We start from the raw sequence: 20,555 nt of genomic DNA, 5'->3' as shown, positions 1-20,555 counted from the left end.
CGCCCCGCCGCCCACCCGGCCCGGGCTGCCGGCCCGCCGCCGCCGCTCGGTCACGAACGATACAGTTAAACGTCTACAAGTTTGAGATTGGGCCTCACATTTACACATGCCATGAAGAAATCAATCAGCCGCTTGTTAACTTACATCAATCATCTTGTTAAGCAACTTTTGATATCTAAATGTTTAAAACCACAAATCCGGGCGATTATTGCTGTCAACTGTGGAAATTTTGGCAAATAATAATCTACTCATTCCATTTCGTCACACAAATGAATCAAGTTAAGCGAGAGGCTGGCTTCGACGAATCAAACTTTGTGAAAGCGTCTCATATTGACCCAGTTAAAAATATAATTTTTCCGTTCATGCCCATCTCCACCGAATAATCAACTCGTTTACGGGTTTAAGTTCAAGTTTAAGGTAAGTTACCGTTTAATAAATTCAAAACCTGTACTAAGTAACTATAACCACGAGAGGATAATTACAAAATACCAGTTAATCGAAATGATAAAATTCTTCAGATAGAGCTCGCTTATTCATAGAACTACCGATATTGCTGAATTTACAATTATTTTAAGAAAATTCATTCCCATTCAGTTTTGGGGCACTGCATCTTATTCCAATCTAGATATATTGTAAAGATTTAATTCGAACCTTTAAGAACTATCACTGACTCCCCATGGTATACCAATCGAAGGTTGCACCACGATTTATTAATTCCAACATTAAGAAGAAACAATTTAAGCGTTCCAACGAGCTGCAGAGCTGATGAAGTCGAGAATCAAAAGGAGAAAAACATCTGAGTTTGTGTCAATAACACAGCAGATAAGATTAGGACCCAGTATGTACAACTTGAAGTGGCTATGTCGCTGGACTTGGGCCACAAAGAGTTGCAATAATAAACAACACGTTGCTGAATGTCCGTGAGGAGACAGAAAGCAGTAATTACAAAAAGAAATATGTACCGCTTATGTGTCTCAACACACGAACTAATAGACAAAAATGTTTTTCTTTTTAGCACGCATCCTATTAGCGAAAAAATATCAACTGCACGTGCCATTGTCAATTTGTTAGTTTAAAAATCCTCCCAGAAGTTCGATGTCTGTTACTCCTTGTGGTAGTGAAGAATAATGAGTACTTCTACTGACAACAGTTCTCTTACATTCATACATGGCGATTTATAGTGCGTATATTATAACAATGTTTCTAAAAGTAGAACATTTATTTTGATTAGGTACTTAATAAAAGACAGCAGTTATAGCTTTAATAATTAATATCGTGATTTGATTGTTTGATTCGGCTCAGATGATTTGTGTTGCGGCGCGTCACAAGTCGGAGAGCGCGAGCTCTTGGATGTGCGGCGCGTCCAGGCGCATAGCGGCGCGGCCCTCGGACACGCGCAGGTCGCGCGCGCCCAGCCGCCGGTAGAAGCCCAGCGCCGGCGCGTTGCTCTCCAGCACGTGCCAGTCCACGCGCGTCACGCCCTCGCGCACCGCCATCTGCGCAGCGACAACGCGCTCAGTCCACACATCGAGAACAGCGACACACAAGTCACAGCACACGGCCACGTACCCGGCATAGCTCCTGCAGGAGGCGCTGCCCCACGCGGCAGCGACGCGCCTCGGGCCGCACGTATAGGTCCTCCACGTAGAAGGCGCGGCGCGTCCACGACGAGTAGGCGCGGTTGCACAGCGCGTGCCCCACCACGGCGCCGCCGCGCTCCGCCACCAGCACGAAGAACCACGGTGGGGACGTGTCAAACCCGTCCCGCACCAAATCTGTCGACGCAGCATCGACCTTTCTTTTTGCCCAGTTTAACTACTATCTTATGCTTCATACCTATCATACGGAAGAGGATTTTTTTAGACTAGATCTAATTCTTCCTCTAAATGGTTAAAAAGTCGCATTGTGATTATCTACAATACTTTATTGATTAATCATGGTTGTTGAAAACTGGGCTTGTCTCGGTCCAGTAGCGCATTTTACTTTTGTTTTCTGATCACCGTGGATTTTTATAGTGCAGAGCCAAAATACTAATACAATGCAGCAGAACTCCGAGCGAGTTGCCAGGTGTAGGAGTGCTTGACAGATAACGAGGAGTGCTCACCGTCCACGGAGAGGCGCGGCCCGTCCGGCATGCCCTCGTACTCGGCCAGCTCCTGCAACAACCGCGTCACCTAGACCATCCCTGTATTCCTCTTGACTCACAAGTATCGCTTGTTTTTCGTTCTCGTGTGAACAAAGCTACTCTCTGTTAGTATAAAATGTTACATAGTTTGCAAGTTTAGCATTCGCAATGTTTAAAATTCATCCTGTTCGAGTCAGTAGCTACAGTTTGAATTCTCAACTCCCATGTAAAGAAATTCAGTACGAGGCGAAACTCTCACAGAATTACAAATTGTTGTGTTGGCAAAATACTTAGGAGAATATTTATTTATTTATTTAAATACTTACAACTATCATTACAGAAATTATATCCCAATACGATAGTGTAGATACGAGTACATCTCTATTCATATTACTTAACAGTCTTACATATTATCCTTAAAGTTGAATACTTACTATCTTCAAACTTAACAGTCTTTACATATTATCTTTAAAGTTATTATATTAAATTCTCTTCGGTTACATGTCAAAAGATCTATCTATTCGGCGACTAGGTTTAATGTGTGCAGAGTTCTTATTAGTGGTGTGGTTTTCAATAACTTAGTTCTGCCGCGCGGTACTACTAGCAGCCGCGGCCTCCGCCGTCGATGTCCATAAAAATCGAATAACGACAAATTTAATCCAATTTCCATTCATTCATCGGCAATTGTAAATAGCGGAATTGGGGGCCCAAGTATTGCGCAGGATCTCCCGAGTTAGGGCAACGCTTCAGTTGACACCAGATACCTGAGATTACGTTACCTTCACCCCGCTTACAATATTCCTACAGCCCTTTGCATTTCAGCTGCGTTCAGAAGACGTCACTGTATGACGTAAAAAATGACAAAATGCAAATTAGTTCAAAAGTTTTCCATATCATTGTTTTAATCATAAATTAATACAGAATACTAAATGTGGTTAATTCGCACTCGCAGCTTATTTTGGGGGCACCGAGACTCGTCCACTACTGAAGTTACGTGATAGTGCAACATGCAAGCATGTATGCCGTGTGTGATTTGCCTTTATAAAGTTGTTGTTAAGTATTAAATGTAAGTTGCCTTTATGGACCACTTTTATTAGGTACCTGTACTACAATGGTGTTAATCCCTATCAATGTAACTACGTAAAGTGTTACAAGTATTCAGTTGTGAACAAGGTTATTTTAGCATAAATCCACAGCAAAATAATTGTTGTTAATGCGTGATAGCGAGACCGGTTAGTAACTTTACAATATACAGAAATTATTTGTGTTCAACTTCCTTTCGTCGAATACTCTGCAACAATTTTTTTTTGGGAGTGTAAAATATTTTGTGTGGTAAGCCAAGTTCGAAAGTACATTAAGTCGAAAGCCGTTTTATCGAATGATGTAACTGCGACACACGCTATTTCGAAAAAAAATAAGAGTGCTAAGTACGCCAGTTGAAATGTTGAAACAAAAGTAACATTTTGGTAAAGCGGACAAAGTGGTTTTAACAAATCGAAGATTCTATCTTCTGCCTATAGCCAGCTCTCATCGCATCGGTTCAGACTGACTTTCATCGCTCACTCTGGTGCATACTTATACAAATATCTTCGATGAAAGACATCAATAATTTCGCTATTTATAAATGGCGATGAATCAATAGAAATTGGATTAAATTTCGCCAACACAACTATTGGATATTCAATAAATTGACACTGTGTGTCGCCCCGTAGGTACAGAATTTAATATAAGCATTTAATTAAAGCAAATAAACTTTAAACTCAAGAAAGACCACTATATACACACTTTTACGCTGGTGAAGCGGCGGGGCAAAAGCTTGTAACAAATGAGCTACCCATCACGCAAAAGAGTGGTTATTGGTATCTGCAGGAACGTGGAATTACCCCTCTGTCTCGCTTTCACGCCAAGACTACTGAACCGATTGTAATGAAATTTTGATAAACAGTCTGAGCAAGGACATGGGTTACTTTTTAACTGAACAATATGGGGGTAATTATTACTAATGGGGGTCAAAGTCAATATGAAACATTTTTTTTGGAATGCACTACGGCTTTGAAATGTGGCTTAAATATTGTTTATTAAAAATAAAAAAAAATGCGTTCACCGGCTTTTGGGTGTTAAAGGTTTTGACATTTTGAAACAAATATTGTTTGTTTAAACAATAAAATATGATGAAATATGCGTACCGCGGAAGTTACTCTGTCTGTCTCTCTCTGTAAAATGAAGTCTACGCAGACGGAGTCGCGGGCAACACCTAGTCCTTTATAAATTATCTCTCTTTACCTTTAGCGTTAAAATATAAACCTTGAAAATACCGACTATTATGAAATAATGCTGTTGTGAATATTAGAAGTTAATCATGTGACCGATGACTCACGCGCACATGAATACGTTCTGAGTGCTTTACTGCGTGTCACAAGAGTAGTTAATACATGTGTTTTTAACAATCACCACTAGAAATCCGAATGTGTGCACCGCAAATAACCAGTGGTGGTCGGATGTGTGTAGTATTATCTATCAGATGGCATAGGTAACCTTGTATCAACGTGGACGACACAAGTGTGTTTGTATGCGTGTAATGTACGAGTATGGTATAGGTGGAGGCGCTCACGTGAATCATGTCGTACACGTGCTGCATGTCGGCGCGCGTGGCGGGGCGCACGCTCACGGCGGCGGCCGGCGTGGGCTCGCTGCTAGACATGCTGCTGTCGACCGCGCAATATCTACACTGACGCTGTCACTGTCATACCAGCTGGATAGCGTCTTCTATAATCATGCACCTGCGAAAGTGCGAACCAACTTAAATACGCGACGTAACCACAGATGGCGCCACTCTAAAAACTTTTTAGCGTCATTAAGTTTAAAGATTTGGGTTTAAATTCTTCTTAAAGTAACATTACATCATAAAATATAGACCTCTTTTTTAAGTAAGTTAAAAATGCAATGGATTTGACTTAAGAAATTGAACCACGTAGCCAGAGACATCTAGTTTTATAGACGTACACACTAACAAGAATGTTATGTTTAGCAGCGCCACAGATTTCCGCTAGATGACGCTCTCAGTCTCGATCACAATAATGTTATGCTTTTAATTGTCGACGCAAATGTTACTCCGGAATCTAAAAAAAGGTTAGCAATCTTGGTGTGTTTTTGTTTAAATAAATTAAACGATTTTAACAATCTAAATACCCACTTTTTTTAAATGGCGCTGCATTCAAATGTTATGAGGGAAAATCAAACACATCATCAATCAATTAAGTTCAGTATTTTTTGTTAAAGAGACACGGCACGATTTAGATTCTTTACTACAAGTTTTATTATATTTTTTATTTAAGAACTTTGTCGCTTAGCGACAACATCGTCAAAAAACTACATGGAGCTTAAAACTACAACACAAAAATAAATATAAAATAAAACAGCTAACTAGGACCCAACACCTTATCCAATAACTTATAAAGAATTTTGGCCTCTTCTGAGATCAGGAAAGCCAAAATACAATTAACATAACCCACACTGCAACCAAAGCTATTTCGCCTATAGACTTCAAAACTAAACTATAATACTACAAGATTATTTAATTGTTTTAACGAAAAACAATGTTTAGCTTAAACACGACTTACTAAAAAGATAATTATTTTAAGACTGCAGTTAATATAATATCCAAGGACTAAAAATAAAAAAGTGTTTCAACTTAGTCAGAAGCATCGACAGAAAATCTTGGAACTTAATTTGACCCACTTCCCGGTCTTCGATTAGAATTAAATTTTGCAAACGCTCTGAGTTCTGATGACAATACATGACTAGCTAAGAAACGTCAACACATATCTAATATGGCGGCCTCCCCAAGATGGCGGACTGGCTGTTTGAAATCCACCCCCACGATATGGGTATCAAATGATTAATGAAGGGGTTTGGGAAGAAAAGGGAAATTTTTAAATTAGTAGATTGTAAGTTTGAATAATAAGAAGATTAAAAAATAAATAAAAAATGGATTATGTTCATAAACTCCCAACGCAAAAGGGTTTGTCTTATGAGTTTTTCTGGTTTTCTGTGGCCCCCGAACAGACTGAGCGACTTCATTGTCGTGGGGTGAAAGTGGTGAATGATAACGGAATGTCTGCAAATCTTATCGAGTGGGCACTCTAGTCAAAGAGCACTCTAAAAGAATATTGATGACTTTTTAGCTCTTCTGAGCTTATTCTCGAAAGAGTTCTTAGCTTCATCTGATGGGAAAATTGGTGATAGGAAAATGGGATACGGAAATTAAATTTTAAAGTGAGATATAGATAGAATTGCTATACCTAACTGAAACCTTGTTATTCTGGGAAACATAATTTGTCGAGGGTTGTGTAATTATTATTTACTAGCTGTAGCCCGCGACTTCGTCCGCGTGGACTTCAGTTTACAGCGTTCGGTGGTCTCCGCTTCCATGGGAATGTCGAGATAAAGTGTAACCTTGACCCCCATTAAACCTTTTTAAATTAAAACTACCCATAAACCCTTGCGCACATATTTCATTACTTTTGACAAATAATATTGAATATAAAAGAAACCTATCGCGATCAACTCCCCAAAGTTGCGCCACATAACCATTCCTTGGTACCCACGACACCGATTTCAATTTATTAATGAAAAATTTCTAAAACCCAAAAGAGCAAGAAGAAAAGTTTCTATCTATTTGTGATATCATAAGAAACCAAATGACATTATATTTTCGCCAAACGTCAACGGTAAAGATGGCGACAGAAGTTTTTTTGTAAGTGCCATCGCAATTTACCGAAATTCTCCATAATCCGAATTTTGCGGATACATGTTTTCGATTCAAAATCAATATTTTTTTATGTTTTGTTGTTCATATAAGGTTTCGATCGAGTCTACCGTAGCCCTGCACGAAATTATTAATATAGATTGTTGCATATCTTTTAAGTAGGATCGCGTAGGATCTAGTGTCGGTAATCTCATCAATTTATTTATAACATTGTTTGATTTTAAGTGAAAATCTTTTGACAGCATTTGTTACCCATTGTAGACCTAAAGCTTAGTGCAATCACTGATTTTGGTATACATACATTTCCTTTGTTTTCGATTAGCATCGATTAGATAGGTAGGACCCATGCCTGGGCCCCAATTCTGGTATTTACAGTGGCCGGTGAATGGTTAAATAGGCGCTATATTGTAAGCATTTTCCAACACCATAATAATTGTAAGTTCAGTACGGGGCGCGACACAACAATGCTACGAATCGGGCTTTGCTCGACCTGTTCACACGGAGCTCCAGCCACTAGGCAGTGCTCTGGTATTTAGCATCAGCCACTGCATTGCGATATGCTTCTGGTTGTTACAGATGTGATACTCGGTATTGTTGTTCCCGTGTTCGTACCTGTTCGAGTCATCCACGTCTATTTTTTAGAGTTCAATGCGACAAGAGATAACGGAGAGGTAGAGATAACTGCGCAAAACTCACTAATCGCCGTAAGTCGTGTCGTGGATTCGATCCCCGCGTAGGACATTTTGCGATCCACGAATGCTTATCCTGTGTCTGTATGTCTTCGTACGGTTTACTTGAATGTTTGCTAAGTCCCTTCGGGTTTTCGACAAAAAACTTTTAGGGGCGTGAGGCCCCGGGCGATTGCCCTGTTCGCCACCCCCTAAGGCCGCCACTGAACTTATGCCATGCTTAGGTTATTACCTACATTGTAAGCATTTCCACCCTTAGTTATCTTACAACTAGCTGTTGCCCGCGACTTCGTCCCCGTCGGTAGAAGATATAAGTTATGATTTAGGTATACCTGCCCGGCTTTTTTTCACACTTTCCTCACATTATATCTTAGCTCCTATTAGTCGCAGCGTGATGGTTTATAGCCTAAAGCCTTCCTCGATGAATGGTCTATTCAACACAAAAAAAAATGTTCAATTTGGACCAGTAGTTCCTGGGATTAGCGCGTTCAAACAAACAAACTCTTCAGCTTTATATATTAGTAAGTATATCTTACAATTAATGCAAATAGTAAATTTTAAATCTACCCACTTACTTTTTGCAGAGTTAAGCAGAGACTGAAGCCGTGGTTGCAGTCTCTTACATATGATGAGACCGAACAAATGTTAGCAAACATATTTTAAGTCACCTAAACACTACCATAGAAGCAATGTACCTCTAATTCTAACTTACACTCATACACCACCCGCACATCCATACACACGCATCCACCCACACACGCACCTACACACACACGCACATACACACCCACTTACTACACCCACTTTCACTTATAAAAACCGTTGTTATTTAATTAAATTTAAATGTTGTTAGTTTAGTACGTTACCCACCTTTCAGAGTTGTATTATTTTTATAATAACTATCGTGAGACTGATTCATTATTAAATGATGTAACGGTTTACTCACGCGTATTTATCGGGGTAGCCCGACTAGTTTCGGACCCAACCGGAGTCCTTAATCATGAGCAGACGCGGCGGGATCGCGAGTCGAACTCTAAAACTAGTCGGGCTACCCCGATAAATACGCGTGAGTAAACCGTTACATCATTTAATAATAGAGTTGTATTAACTCATTCTCTTTGTAAAAATAGTTTTAAATCCTATAAACAAAATTTGTGTCGATAAAATCGGAGATGGCACTGCCTCTTGTAACACAGGTTTATCACCTAGCACAATAGGCAGGGACTTCCACTTTTTTTGTGTCTGTTTTTATGGAAAATAAAGATTATTATTATTATTATAAATCGTGAAGGATTGATAGAAGGGAGCAAACTCCCAGCTCCTGGCAACCACCTTACTTTCCTTAACCACTACGCCCAAATTTACACACAATCGTAATTTCAGTGAAATTATGTAGCAGTCGGCTGATTCCAGAATGTCATCACTGCTGAACGGGTTGCTGTGTCCTCTTAATTGATTTGAGGGTCCCTAGCGCTAGTGACGTCGGGTTCACTCTTGAAGGAGCTTACTCGCATAATGGAATACCTTCACGGCGACAGAGACGTTCGCCCAATTGCAGTGGGATCGTCCTACTCGTATATCCACGGTAGCTAAAATTCTCTCTATTTTCTACTGCAAATGTTTATAAGATAAAGTTCACTTCTTGGCTTTGGCTTGAAAGGTGGCACTGAAGCTGCCGTGCCCGCACTTACAACATTTTCGGTTGTAAAAGAAACGGGCTTGTTCTTAGGATCGATATTAAGAAGTTTAAAATCAAGATTGAATGCATTATAACCAGATGAAGGGCTCTCGGAGTTGACATTACCGCAGTATAAGAAGTCGTTTGGCTCTACTATGTGTCGCATCTCAGCTTTGTCAAAGCGGTGAAAGCGCGGTTTGCCTCAGCAGCCTGGCGCAAACCACGCAAGCAAATTTTAAAATGTACCATGTACCTTGCACAATGCAACCGCAATTTTGTTTATATTTTTGATGAGCTTGAAGTTGAAAGATACGCTCTGGGAATTAGATAAGAGGTGGTCAGAGGGCGTATCATCATCATCGGCCTAGCCTTTTCCCAACTATGTTGGGGTCGGCTTCCAGTCTAACCGGTTTCAGCTGAGTACCAGTGTTTTACAAGGAGCGACTGCCTATCTGACCTCCTCAACCCAGTTACCTAGGCAACACGATACCCCTTGGTTAGACTGGTTGTCAGACTTTTCAGGCTTCTGACTACCTGTAACGACTGTCATAGATGTAGGAATAACAGCCGGGACCCACAATTTAACGTGCCTTCCGAAACACGGAGGTACTCGTTATGACAAAGATGGTCACCCATCTCCGAACCAACCGCGTCAAGCGCAGCTTAACCTGTGATCGACTCACTTATGCGGTTATAGCTTAGCCACGAGCTCCTCGAGTTCCTCCTCTAAGGTCAGACGGCGTATCAGCGTGTTAAAAAAAATGTTTCTGTTCTATATGCATACTTTTTATAAATCAATTCACAATAAAATTCAATTATTATTTTATGTGTGCCTAACAGTTCAAATCATAAAAAACTTAATTAATATTGATACTAAAACTAAATGGTAACTAATTCGCACGGACCAGAAAATGATTCAAATCCTTCATCTAATCGGAACATAGCTTAATACCATAACAACCCAACTGGCCGAATAGACAACCTTCTCCTATGCTGGCTCTACCTACGTTATAAATCATTAGTAGGCTATCTATGACCGGGATGAAAAAAGTTCTAGCTCTATTTAATTAACAACAAAACCAACCTTAACATTTACGTTTTTAAAACTATAAGTATCAATATAAAATGAAAATTGTACATAATTTAAAAAGCTTCAAAAAGACATCTTCATCAATGCCAATATCGGGAAACGTGCCCAGAAGGCTGGCTGCATGGACACGTTGTATGGAAATGCTAATTCTTTGAGCAAGATACAGACCAGCCTTCTGTTTATGGGTAGAGTTGACCAAACGCTTTGCGAGTTTTTTTTGAAGCACCTGGCCCCGAACGTTTCAACCAAAAACTGCGCAAAACCATAATAACCAACTAGGTTATTATATTTCCGCCGCTTTAGGGTTTCTGTAGCCCACACCAAACGCCGACCCAATTTCCAAGGCAGTAATGATATTCCGTTATTGCTGCCTTGGAAATTCCGTCCTCTTGCCATCGTTGTCTTCCAAACTATTGGGTTCTGAAACGGCAGGTACACCAGCAGTGACAAGAGCACGACGAATGATGTCATTAATATTTGCAGGACAGGCCATGATGACCAAGGCAATCGACTCTTTCACCGCATTGCCAAAGATGAAATGCCACGCTCAACTGCACACTCAAACGCATACCGCCGGAGCCGGAGCCGGAGAGTATTGTTATCCAACATATGTTGGCTGAAGATAATGCCTATATTCAGAGGCCCGATTCCCATTCTCCCACAGTACACAGCGCGCTCTGCAGTATTCAGTGACGTATCTATAAATGTATTACTTATTAAACTGCAAAGCGGCTCGACCCAGAAGTCTTTCTTTCTTGTCTTTCAGAAGAAAGTTGTACGGGTTGATGGCGGGCAGAACATTTTCCAACTATATACTGCCTCGGACATGCATAGGATCTGAAAATGAACCAGAGAAGAGCCTAAGATTTCTCATGTTAATTTTTCAGTGCTATGGACCGAAGACAGAAACGCTGGCAAACTCAGGCTGGTAACTTTACGAATAAGTAGGCCACAGTCACATTGAAAAAAGTTCACCAAATTATACGGTCCATCTTAACGTCTGTTAAGAGGGATCGTATAATTTGGTTAACTTTTTCGAAAAGGGGTAAATGCCTCCATAATTGTGAAGAGCGGAGGGAGTATACAATTTTTGGAATAAAACAACAAAACCGAGTAAAAGTTATGGCCGAATGCAATGACATTAAAAAGTCTATCCGAAATATATTGAAAATTTTGAATTTCATCATCTATAAATTTACTAAAGGATTCTTCTAAGATTGGGGACCCTAGAAGGCGAAGTGAAGAATGGTCTACAACTTTTGTGCCGGGGGCTGATGAATAATTTATTTTGTAATATTGATTGTTTATGAGTTAATGGCTGATTGTTGGGAATTAAAATTTCGCATTTATCTGTATTTAAGCCGAGGCCAATGGAAGGAAGTTAATTTTTTAATGTAATAAAATTTTCTGTTTTGTGTTAATATCGCCTATTAAGGTTCCGTTTTCTAGATACCTACCATACATTTAATTTTGATTTAAGTTTGATTGTGTGTATCGCTAAACTAAAAATGACTGGCCCGAGAGGATCTCGTTGTTGACAGCCGACGGAAGAGTTCAAAAGATTATCTTTATACATTCATTTAGAAGGGGTTCTGTGGCATAGCCAAATAAATCTTGAAATTTTGGGGGTTTCATTTTTAACTTCTGCCAACAATGTATTTTTATTGACAAGAGCTTATTTTAAATATTAAACAATATTGAAGCAAATATTTCAGAGTCTCAATCAATTCAAAAAAAAAAATCATGGCAGTGCCAGGACTGGCAGCATTAGCGCTGTTTAAGAAATTAAACGAATTAGGTATAAAAAACTTGTATGAACGCAACAAGATAAAAAATCATCTGTATCAGAATTGCAAATAATGTAATAATTGATACTCTCGCTTGACAATCGGATTTCCGTATCACACCACTATCATGAAACGAAGCTAAGAACTCTTGCTCTAGCTATCAATCTTCGATTTCAGTTCACTTTCATTTGAGTAACCACTCGAGCATATTTGCACACGTTCCTTATTCTTTTACAAGGCTCGACCGATTTCTGTCAATCATGAAAACACTCTCACACAATTTATATCACACACTTTTATTACAAACTAAATTGAAATCACTTTAATGCATACGGGAGCTATGATGCCACAGATAGACAGACAGACATCAAACTTATAAATCTCTCTTTAGACGTGGTGGATTAAAAGGTTGATACTGTGGTTTACTGTGGTCACCTAAGGTAGCGGGAAGTGGTAGTCGTTGAGGCTGCCGGCGGCGGCGGAGGGCGGCGCGGACGGGGTCAGGCGTGTCGCGAGTCGCGACGTCTTCGTTGCGTAAGCGGGTCGCGGCTGGGGGCGCGGGGCGCGGGGCGCGGGCGCGGCGGCGCGGGCGGCTGCGCGGACTCGCGCGCTGTCGACCGCCGCGCGCACGCGCCCCGCGACCGAGCTGCAGCCGCCACCCGGCATGCCGCGCCGCGCGCGCCGGCCCCGTCTGTGACGCACCATGACCAGCACCAAGAACGAGTACCACTTCGGTGAGTGTCTCCCGCCCCTCGCTCCCGCTAGCCCGCCGCCTGCCTCCTGCGGTGTCCGCCGCCTCGCCCACGAGCTGGTGCATCACGACTGCGCTCGCGGCTGCTCAATAAGGTAACTCCTCATAACTTTTTGATATCAATGCTGTAAGTTATGCTCACTCATTAATGGATTGGATATGTATATTAACGTATTTATTTGTTGCAAAAGCTATCTCTTAGCCATTTTTACAGTATTGCTTTCGTTTACTGAGTATATGTTGCACCCATAATTTAATGTGATGCAAACAATTTAAATGCAAATCAAGTATAAAATCCCTTAACCGTTAGCGGGCTTGAGTAGGACGATACAGAGCTTACCTGCTCGTGCTAAGAGGCCACTTTCATCTTAAGCATTAGGGCGGTACCTAGCCGGCTCTGAGGATATTGACGCCAAAATAAATCTGATATGGTTACCAACTTGTCAGCAGCTACTGATTGCAATCACCACAGCGACAATAATTTGCGGTGTAGAAAGAAGTGTATATTGTATGAAACACAGACAATCACCAAAGAAAAGCATAGAACATGGCTGAAAGTACACAACATATACAGGCAATACTAAGTAATTTTGAAAAGAATAATTGTAACAGTACCGATTTTATGCATGGAAATGATCAAATTGATGATCCCCAAAAAACTTATTACACTTGTGAGAAAAAACATTTCTTATTTTACTTTGTGTTTACTCAGTCTTCTGTCATGCTGGTTCTGATAGTTTGTAGATTACTACATTGCAACAGAATTCGTATAGGTACTATACGCAGTCGGTGGATGATCAAGCAGAAGTCCAGCACGGGCTACGGCCGCGGCGGTAATGTTGAGTCCAAAGTTACTAAAACAATCCTTACACCATCGAGTATTGTTGTCAAATGGCAAACGAAGAGACGTATAGATAGACTAGGTCGATCACCAGAACTGAAAGCTAGATGTTTTTGTTTGTATCCGAGTTGTATGTTATCTCCAGTAAGGCTGGTGCGGCGGGCGGCGGCGGCTGTAGTGAGCAGCGGCTTATCTTTCGTGAATGGATCACAGATAATCATGTGTGTAGGTGTACACGGTTGTGGCTGTGTGTCGCAGTACCTGTATTTTGTGCTACCTTATCACTAAATCGCAACTCTTTGTTTCGACCTAGCGTAGCTAGGTTCATGACGTAGGTACGAGGCGAGCGCGCGCGACGAAGCGCGGCATGCGGCGGAGGCACGTGTGCGCGGATGTGTGCCGTGCGGCGCCGGCGCAGGCTCGCTGTCGCGCTGCACTCGCCGCGGACTTCCGACTGTTCGTTACTCGCCTTTTCTTATCGCTAAACGTTTGCACACCACTGTTACATAGCCTGCACCAGTTCGAGTCGTGGAAGCTAAGCCGGCGCACAGTAGCGGGTGGCTTCAGGCCGGAACGGGCCCGAGCAGGTCAGAGGATCGCGCGGCATCAGGAGCTTGTTTATCTCGTAGTGATATCGCCTGGCAGGCAGCGAGCGCAGTGCGGAGGCAGGTGGCGGGCGCGCGGCCGCGGCCCGGCTAGCGCAGTGCCTTCGCTTCCTTGTTATTGTTAGCGAGTGTTGACCGCGGCGCCGCTGACCCGCTTTCAGTCGCCCGCGCCTGACCGCGACCTGCGCCGCACCGCCTTATTATTCACTATATTTACAACAAAGCACACTTGTTACACAAGTATCGCAGCCTGACGTTTACGACATAGGCCTGGAGGCATCAGCTCGCGTGACTTCCGGTTACCCGTCGCAGAGGTTCCGGCAAGCGGCGGGCGAGGTGCCTGCGCCGCTAGCGCCCGCGTGGGCTCCTTCCGGTACTTATAGATAACAGCTCTAATACGCACGCACTATTTCAAGAGTGTCATAAAATGCATAAAACGAATTCGCCTTGTTTCTACGGCACCTAACTTTCTCTTAGTACTCAGCTTCAGGAATTAGATGCCAATTCTGTTACACATCATTATTGCCAGCTGCTGAATTCTTGCAGTGGATACCAACCTCCATCCGCAAGTAATGCGGATTTTAATTATTTGTTTAATAATGGTTTACCCACATCACACATGTCATTTGTCGAAACGAGACGCGACTCTGCCGCGGCGTCATCTCTTGATTAGTTACTCTGAAGGACTCGAATAGGACAATTTCCGTTAACAGATAAATAATAAAAACTGTCCCGTAGCTAATGTATTAAAGGGATGTGATAGACGTCAAAGATTTCGAATAGGATCCCAAGGCACTGAGGAGCCAACTAGGTGTGGCAAGCGGGCCCGCCCGCTACTAATCGAAAATGATTAATTAAATCAGGGTACATTAAATCGGGATAAAAACTATCCTTTGTCTAAATCGGTTCAGTGTTTTTTGCGTGAAAGAGGAAAAAACTAGTGAACCAAATATTTTTTTATTAGATCCCGCCATTAAGCAGGTGAATCCCATAAACTCTGCTAAATAGAGCATAAAAACCTACTTACTAAGCAAGTCTCACTATTACCATTAGAGTTTAGAATTCCCGCTTGGCAAAAAAAACGTGCTGGTGTCTCTAGTACTTGCAGTGTAACGCGTTCATTATACGACTATTATTTCCTTTATTAACATATTTCCATGTAAATTAGGAACAATTTGAATATATAAAAACAAAAAAAAATACATAAGAAAATGGTCACCTGATGGCAATGGAACAACGAGAACAGAATCGAGATGCCGGTGGTTAGGGCTCCAGAGAGACAACCTCCTCACGATACGCGCCGTGTCAAGAAGTACCATTTTCTGAATCATGGCCTCTTAAGGTGTTCGTCGAGGATCTTGATTATTAAGCCATAGGCACTTACGACTGAATCGGGATAATAGTTGCCGAGCCCACCTTTACACCCACAAGTCGAAAACCTCGTGAGCTAGTAAATTCAAATATTTCATTTATTTTTCTTTTTCTCTCAACAATCACTGCTTGACGTTCTGAATGTTCCGTTCGATCTAGCACCACTATATCAGGCTTATTGTCAACAAAAGTCCTGTCAGTGATGATAGATAGATCCCAGCACAATGTGATATGCCCATGCCAATAGTAACTACGGCACCTCAGACTGTTGGAGCAGACAAGTTGGTACTTCAAATCAAGCTGCTGGTGGATAGTCCTGGCCACTTGGTTATGCCTGTTATTGTCTATTATATTCGCCACTCGTATTAGCAAGATGAGGACTGCCCGAAACTAAGCCTCAAGGATTTACCGGGACAGTGGCATGCCCGACAGATGTCAACCATCCTTAATGCCATATTTTCGGTAGTTACTTGTCAAGATAACTTCGTCCATAATTGCACGTACAAGCCCTTCGGTTTCTCCAAACCGATCCTCCGAAAAGTAGCCAGGCCACGGACGCTAAGAAAACGTTGGAAATAAAAAAGAATTTGGTTTTGGCTTTCTGATTATTATTGATATTACAAAACCAAAGTGAGCCTCCCCGCATAAAGCTGAACATTAGGTTAGCGAAGCCTTATTGACACATATTAACGCATCATTCATTACATTGAGAAATAATATCCAGCCAGTGTGACGTACTGTGACATGCACGAACAGTTCATGTCAAAGTCAGTGTGGTGTGTGTGTGTGCGTGCTCATCCTCACAGGGCCCGGGTACGGTACGTGTGTGTGTGTGTAACACGCTTATCGCTGTTGTTATAACTGCTCTCTAGTTATTGTTCAATCTGTTCGAATTATTATTTATGAACTTAATGTTAAAAATGTAATTCTAGTGGTAAAGAATAATGAGAATCAAAAATAGAGTGGATCAAATAGTATAGATGCTGCCTGTAAGATATTAAAGATGTCTTTAAATTGAATATCATTAAATGATTATCAGAAAACATCGACAAGTATGGGCAAACAGCTTGAGGCGTTTAGTGTCGTGAGTCGCGTTGTTATAGGTTTAACTCTCGAAAACGATCAGTAATAATAATCTGTACAAATTTATCGGTGTGATGATATCAGTTAGTGAGTTGTGTTTGTCAATGTAAATATGGTCGGTTGGAGGCGGGCGCGGGTGGCGGGGCGCGGGGCGCGGTGCGATAAGCGGCGCCCTCGGCGACCCCGGAGCTCCCAGCGCGGGGCGCAGCCCGGCCCGGCCCGGCCCGGCCCGGCCCGGCCCGGCCCGGCGCGGCCACGCCGTCACGCGCGCTCTGCTGCGCCCGGACGTGCCGCGCAGGCGCTGCCCGACCTCCTCCTCACACGTTTCTAAATCGCGAACGTATCGCTACGTGACAACCATCGCTTATCGATCCATCGATACTTACAGTTGCGCCACTTGAGCACTCCGTCCGCCTCAGATTTGGACAGCATGATGTATTTACTTGAATGGAGTCCTAACAAGGGTATAATCGTTATAGATTGATCTCAACTTGCTCTATTCCCTGCGTCGCCGCTACGTCTAGCTTTATTATGTATTAAGCTGTTTGGTCTCACCGGCCATTGGTCCAGGACAAGCCGAATCTACGGCCAGAGTTAGCTTAAGTTGTATATTGTTTAAACGTGCCAATACCTACTTTACTTTAAATTATAAGCAATCTATATAGTGAAGTTTAGTTAGTTGATAACTTAAACTAAAAAGAATCGTTCTCCGAGCTACATGTAATGAACAATTACACGGAAAGTGGGTGATGCTCCATACTCCATACTCCTGTGAATACTATGAAACCTGCATGGTACATTGTGGATATTATGAAGGGCTACTGAGAATGAGTAACTGTTAGGAGGACGCTGTTGGCAATATACGTGGTCACTGATGTTCTGTGGCTGCGTGAGGATCATTAATTTATTTTTACAGTCGGTTGTGTGTGAGCAGACTGGGGAGGGGAGCGGGGCGCGGGCGCCGCGGGGCTGCGCTGATAACGATGAACCGTCGACCTCCGGCCTCTGCGCTTAAAAAGTATTAATATCACCATTTATTTAAAAGACTAGCCATCGTCCAAACCTCCCCCCCCCTTCCCCGCCTTTACGGCTTGCACTAGTTGCAACTGTGACACTTAGCTAGTTAACATTACAGTAATCGATGATATGATGATAGACTGTTGATGACCGGCGCACACACACCATAATCCATGTGTACACAAAAATATTCTACCGCAGTATGTACCATAGGAACAGATATTGCTAAGGGAGCATGTTGCCTTACCGCATAACTATTAATGATGAACTCTGATGAAATCTAAAAGAAAATTTTGGCGTCAGTTAGTAAAACTGTGACCCGCTTGGCTGAACAACACCGCAACACCCAATATGTACAAATATTGAAAATATTATAATAAATAAATAAACTTTATAATAAGTAAATGTGTTTTCGTTTGAGCTCGGCGCCTAATAAGCTTGTCTCCCACGCTGTGGTAGTAAATGTAAGCTAAGCCTTATCTGCCTGATAAGAGACTATGTAATAATTACGAGAGATTTTATCGCTTGTAATTGCATAGTATTTACAATAAAGATTAGTGTTTGACGCGCAGTCTAGTCCGAAGAAAGATAATGCCCCCGGGCTCGCCCTCGCGAGAACAGACTTTACAGACTGGTGCTGTGCTTGGCGCGCTCCTCCCTGCAGACAGCGCTCTACATCTGTAGTTCTGTGTGGCGCGGCCCAGCTGGCTGCATGTTGACAAAGCACTCTGTGCTGTTTGTCCGCTAATGCGCTCATTAGCAGCGAAACACAAATGCATGTAACGGTGCTGGTGAAGTTGTTGACACTCCACTAACGACACGACAACATCATCAGCTTAATCACCTTTAATCAGTGCTGGCTGCCGCGCATGCGCTCTGTGCCAGCTCTCTCTAGCGCACCGTACACGCTGTGACTCACGGCGATAGGAATTTCAGACGCTATCGCAATTGTGTAGGGCGAGTGGCCTTTATAATATTGGCCTACAACTTACACTGTAGTCATGCCTAGCTATTCGATTACCTGGCAATCCTTGGAAATGGGTGGCTATGTAGAAAGTATATCTCTACACAAGCATGACTCAACACGGGCAACGTGTAGGTACACAGCCTGACAGCCTGGATAACAGGATGGCTATGATGGGTATGATATGATCTGTGACGTGTTAATTTGTGGTCTATTAACGAGCCACTAGATATTCTAAAGCCACTGGTAACATTTGTGATAACTACTTACGTTGATGACCTCTATGGAGTACCTAAGTAGTTCGGTTTCCGTAATCCTTTCGTAGCGGATTAATATAATGTCTAGCGGGGCTGGGCAGGTCCAGGAACCAGTGTGCATTACAATAGCTATGTGAGCGAGTTCCCATGGCCTTCCGCGAACCCCTCATTAGCGTTCCGGGGAGCCGCGGCCGAAACTCCGTCGGCTTTACCTAATCAATTCTATTGACTTGAGACTTGGAGAATTGTTCACTTAAGATTAACGAAAATTGTGGGAAAATTTTGAACACATGAAACGTGCAAATATTGGCAAACTACGTGTCTTGAGTTCTGTATGTTATAATATATATCTTCCGGACAAAAACGCACGCGCAGGCTTTTTTGGCAAGTTCATAGTATTACGGGTACTGTGTTACATATTTTCGACTGTGGGGAGAGTCTCTGTGGACGTTGGTAGCGGATGTGGTAGGCCGAGCTGGACACGTGTAGAACTTGGTGTGGCTTTGCGGCTGTTTGTTTAACTCTGACAATAGCCAACAATAGCGGTGAACACAACAAGCGCAGTGCTGTAAATCAATTAACGATGATGGCTCGTTGTGACTTGTTTATTTATGTTTGTGTTGAGAGGGGTCGCGCGCCACGGGGTGCCCGGACTGGGTTGCCCCGCTTGCCCCGCTGCTCCTGTCATAACAGTTTTTTCATCCTTGTCATGCTGATACTGGGAATTATGAAAAAAACTGGCATCACTACGATTTACAACACTTTTACCGCTAATACGATAATATTTATTGATTCCCGGGAGACGATAAGGCGGGCACGGGCATCGAGCTGTGCACATGTTCTCCGTCCAGACGCGACATGTGTATGAATGCAGCGCTCTATCTCACGACAGCGTATCGCAGCGCGGGCAGCGGCCGGCGGGCAGCGGGCGGCGAGCGGCCGTAGCCTAGGTCGGGAGATGTTGTGCAGATAACGGCGGAGGCGGCGCGGCGGCGGCGCACGTGCTGATAGCGGCTTATCTGCGCCCGCGATACCGCTCAGCTGATGCGCGTACTCTACCAGCGTACGCCACCACACCTGCCGCCCGCCGCCGACATACGCCGCTGCAAGCCTCTATCTCGATACTCCACTTCATTCCGCTCTGTATCACACCAACGCGTTGACATTCGCCTTACTGTGACTAACCTGTAGATTACGCGTTGTTTATCTAAAATGCAAGTAACGCAAGGCGTCGACGAACGTGTCGGTTGTAAACTTACAAAAGGCTTCTTATGTTCAAAGTCAAAGTAACACCGGAACTGTCCAAGTTGGGCAAATTAGGTTACTGAACCTGATTTGCCCACCCTGGATTGCTTCCCTGGCAAAGAATCAAGTCTTCCGAGCGCCCTGACTGACCAAGATCACTTAACATATTCGTGGCTAAAACATTTACTAGTGCTTTTAAGTTTCATAAAACTTTATAAAGAATGTTCTGGTAAAAAAATGACTGCGAATAGTTCCCAGGCTCTCTTGATTGAGAGAGGCAGGCG

General features: G+C 42.8%; 2 protein-coding genes across 2 annotated transcripts in view; one reads left to right on the top strand and one right to left on the bottom strand.

The window, feature by feature from the left end:
* Window positions 1-1,155: 1,155 nt before the first annotated feature.
* LOC113493024 (diamine acetyltransferase 2-like) lies at window positions 1,156-12,636 on the bottom strand. Its single transcript, XM_026870797.1, has 5 exons — window positions 12,573-12,636; window positions 4,737-4,905; window positions 2,105-2,156; window positions 1,570-1,775; window positions 1,156-1,496 (listed from the first exon to the last, which is right to left on the bottom strand). The coding sequence occupies exons 2-5, from the start codon at window positions 4,824-4,826 to the stop codon at window positions 1,323-1,325; spliced, it is 522 nt and encodes a 173-aa protein (XP_026726598.1). The 5' UTR covers window positions 4,827-4,905; window positions 12,573-12,636; the 3' UTR covers window positions 1,156-1,322.
* A 130-nt stretch (window positions 12,637-12,766) lies between these two features.
* The window catches only part of LOC113493018 (transcription factor BCFI-like), a 31,267-nt gene continuing 23,478 nt past the window's right edge, over window positions 12,767-20,555 (top strand). The window contains exon 1 of the mRNA XM_026870791.1: window positions 12,767-12,871. Within this exon, the coding sequence (XP_026726592.1) occupies window positions 12,841-12,871 (31 nt within the window). The 5' untranslated portion in view covers window positions 12,767-12,840. The remainder of the gene's footprint in view (window positions 12,872-20,555) is intronic.

The sequence above is a fragment of the Trichoplusia ni genome, chromosome 4, assembly GCF_003590095.1.
Source record: "Trichoplusia ni isolate ovarian cell line Hi5 chromosome 4, tn1, whole genome shotgun sequence".
In the NCBI taxonomy this organism is placed as follows: domain Eukaryota; kingdom Metazoa; phylum Arthropoda; class Insecta; order Lepidoptera; family Noctuidae; genus Trichoplusia; species Trichoplusia ni.
The sequence above is the reverse complement of the archived record's forward strand: the minus strand, read 5'-3'. Positions and strand labels throughout refer to the sequence as shown.

Excerpts from the sequence above, each read along its gene's own strand:
- LOC113493024 (XM_026870797.1), bottom strand. The coding sequence starts at position 4,826 with ATGTCTAGCAGCGAGCCCACGCCGGCCGCCGCCGTGAGCGTGCGCCCC. Across the intron at positions 2,157-4,736 it reads ACGTGTACGACATGATTCAC|GAGCTGGCCGAGTACGAGGG; the intron begins GTGAGCGCCTCC and ends CGGTTGTTGCAG. Across the intron at positions 1,776-2,104 it reads GCCGCGCCTCTCCGTGGACG|ATTTGGTGCGGGACGGGTTT; the intron begins GTGAGCACTCCT and ends CTGCGTCGACAG.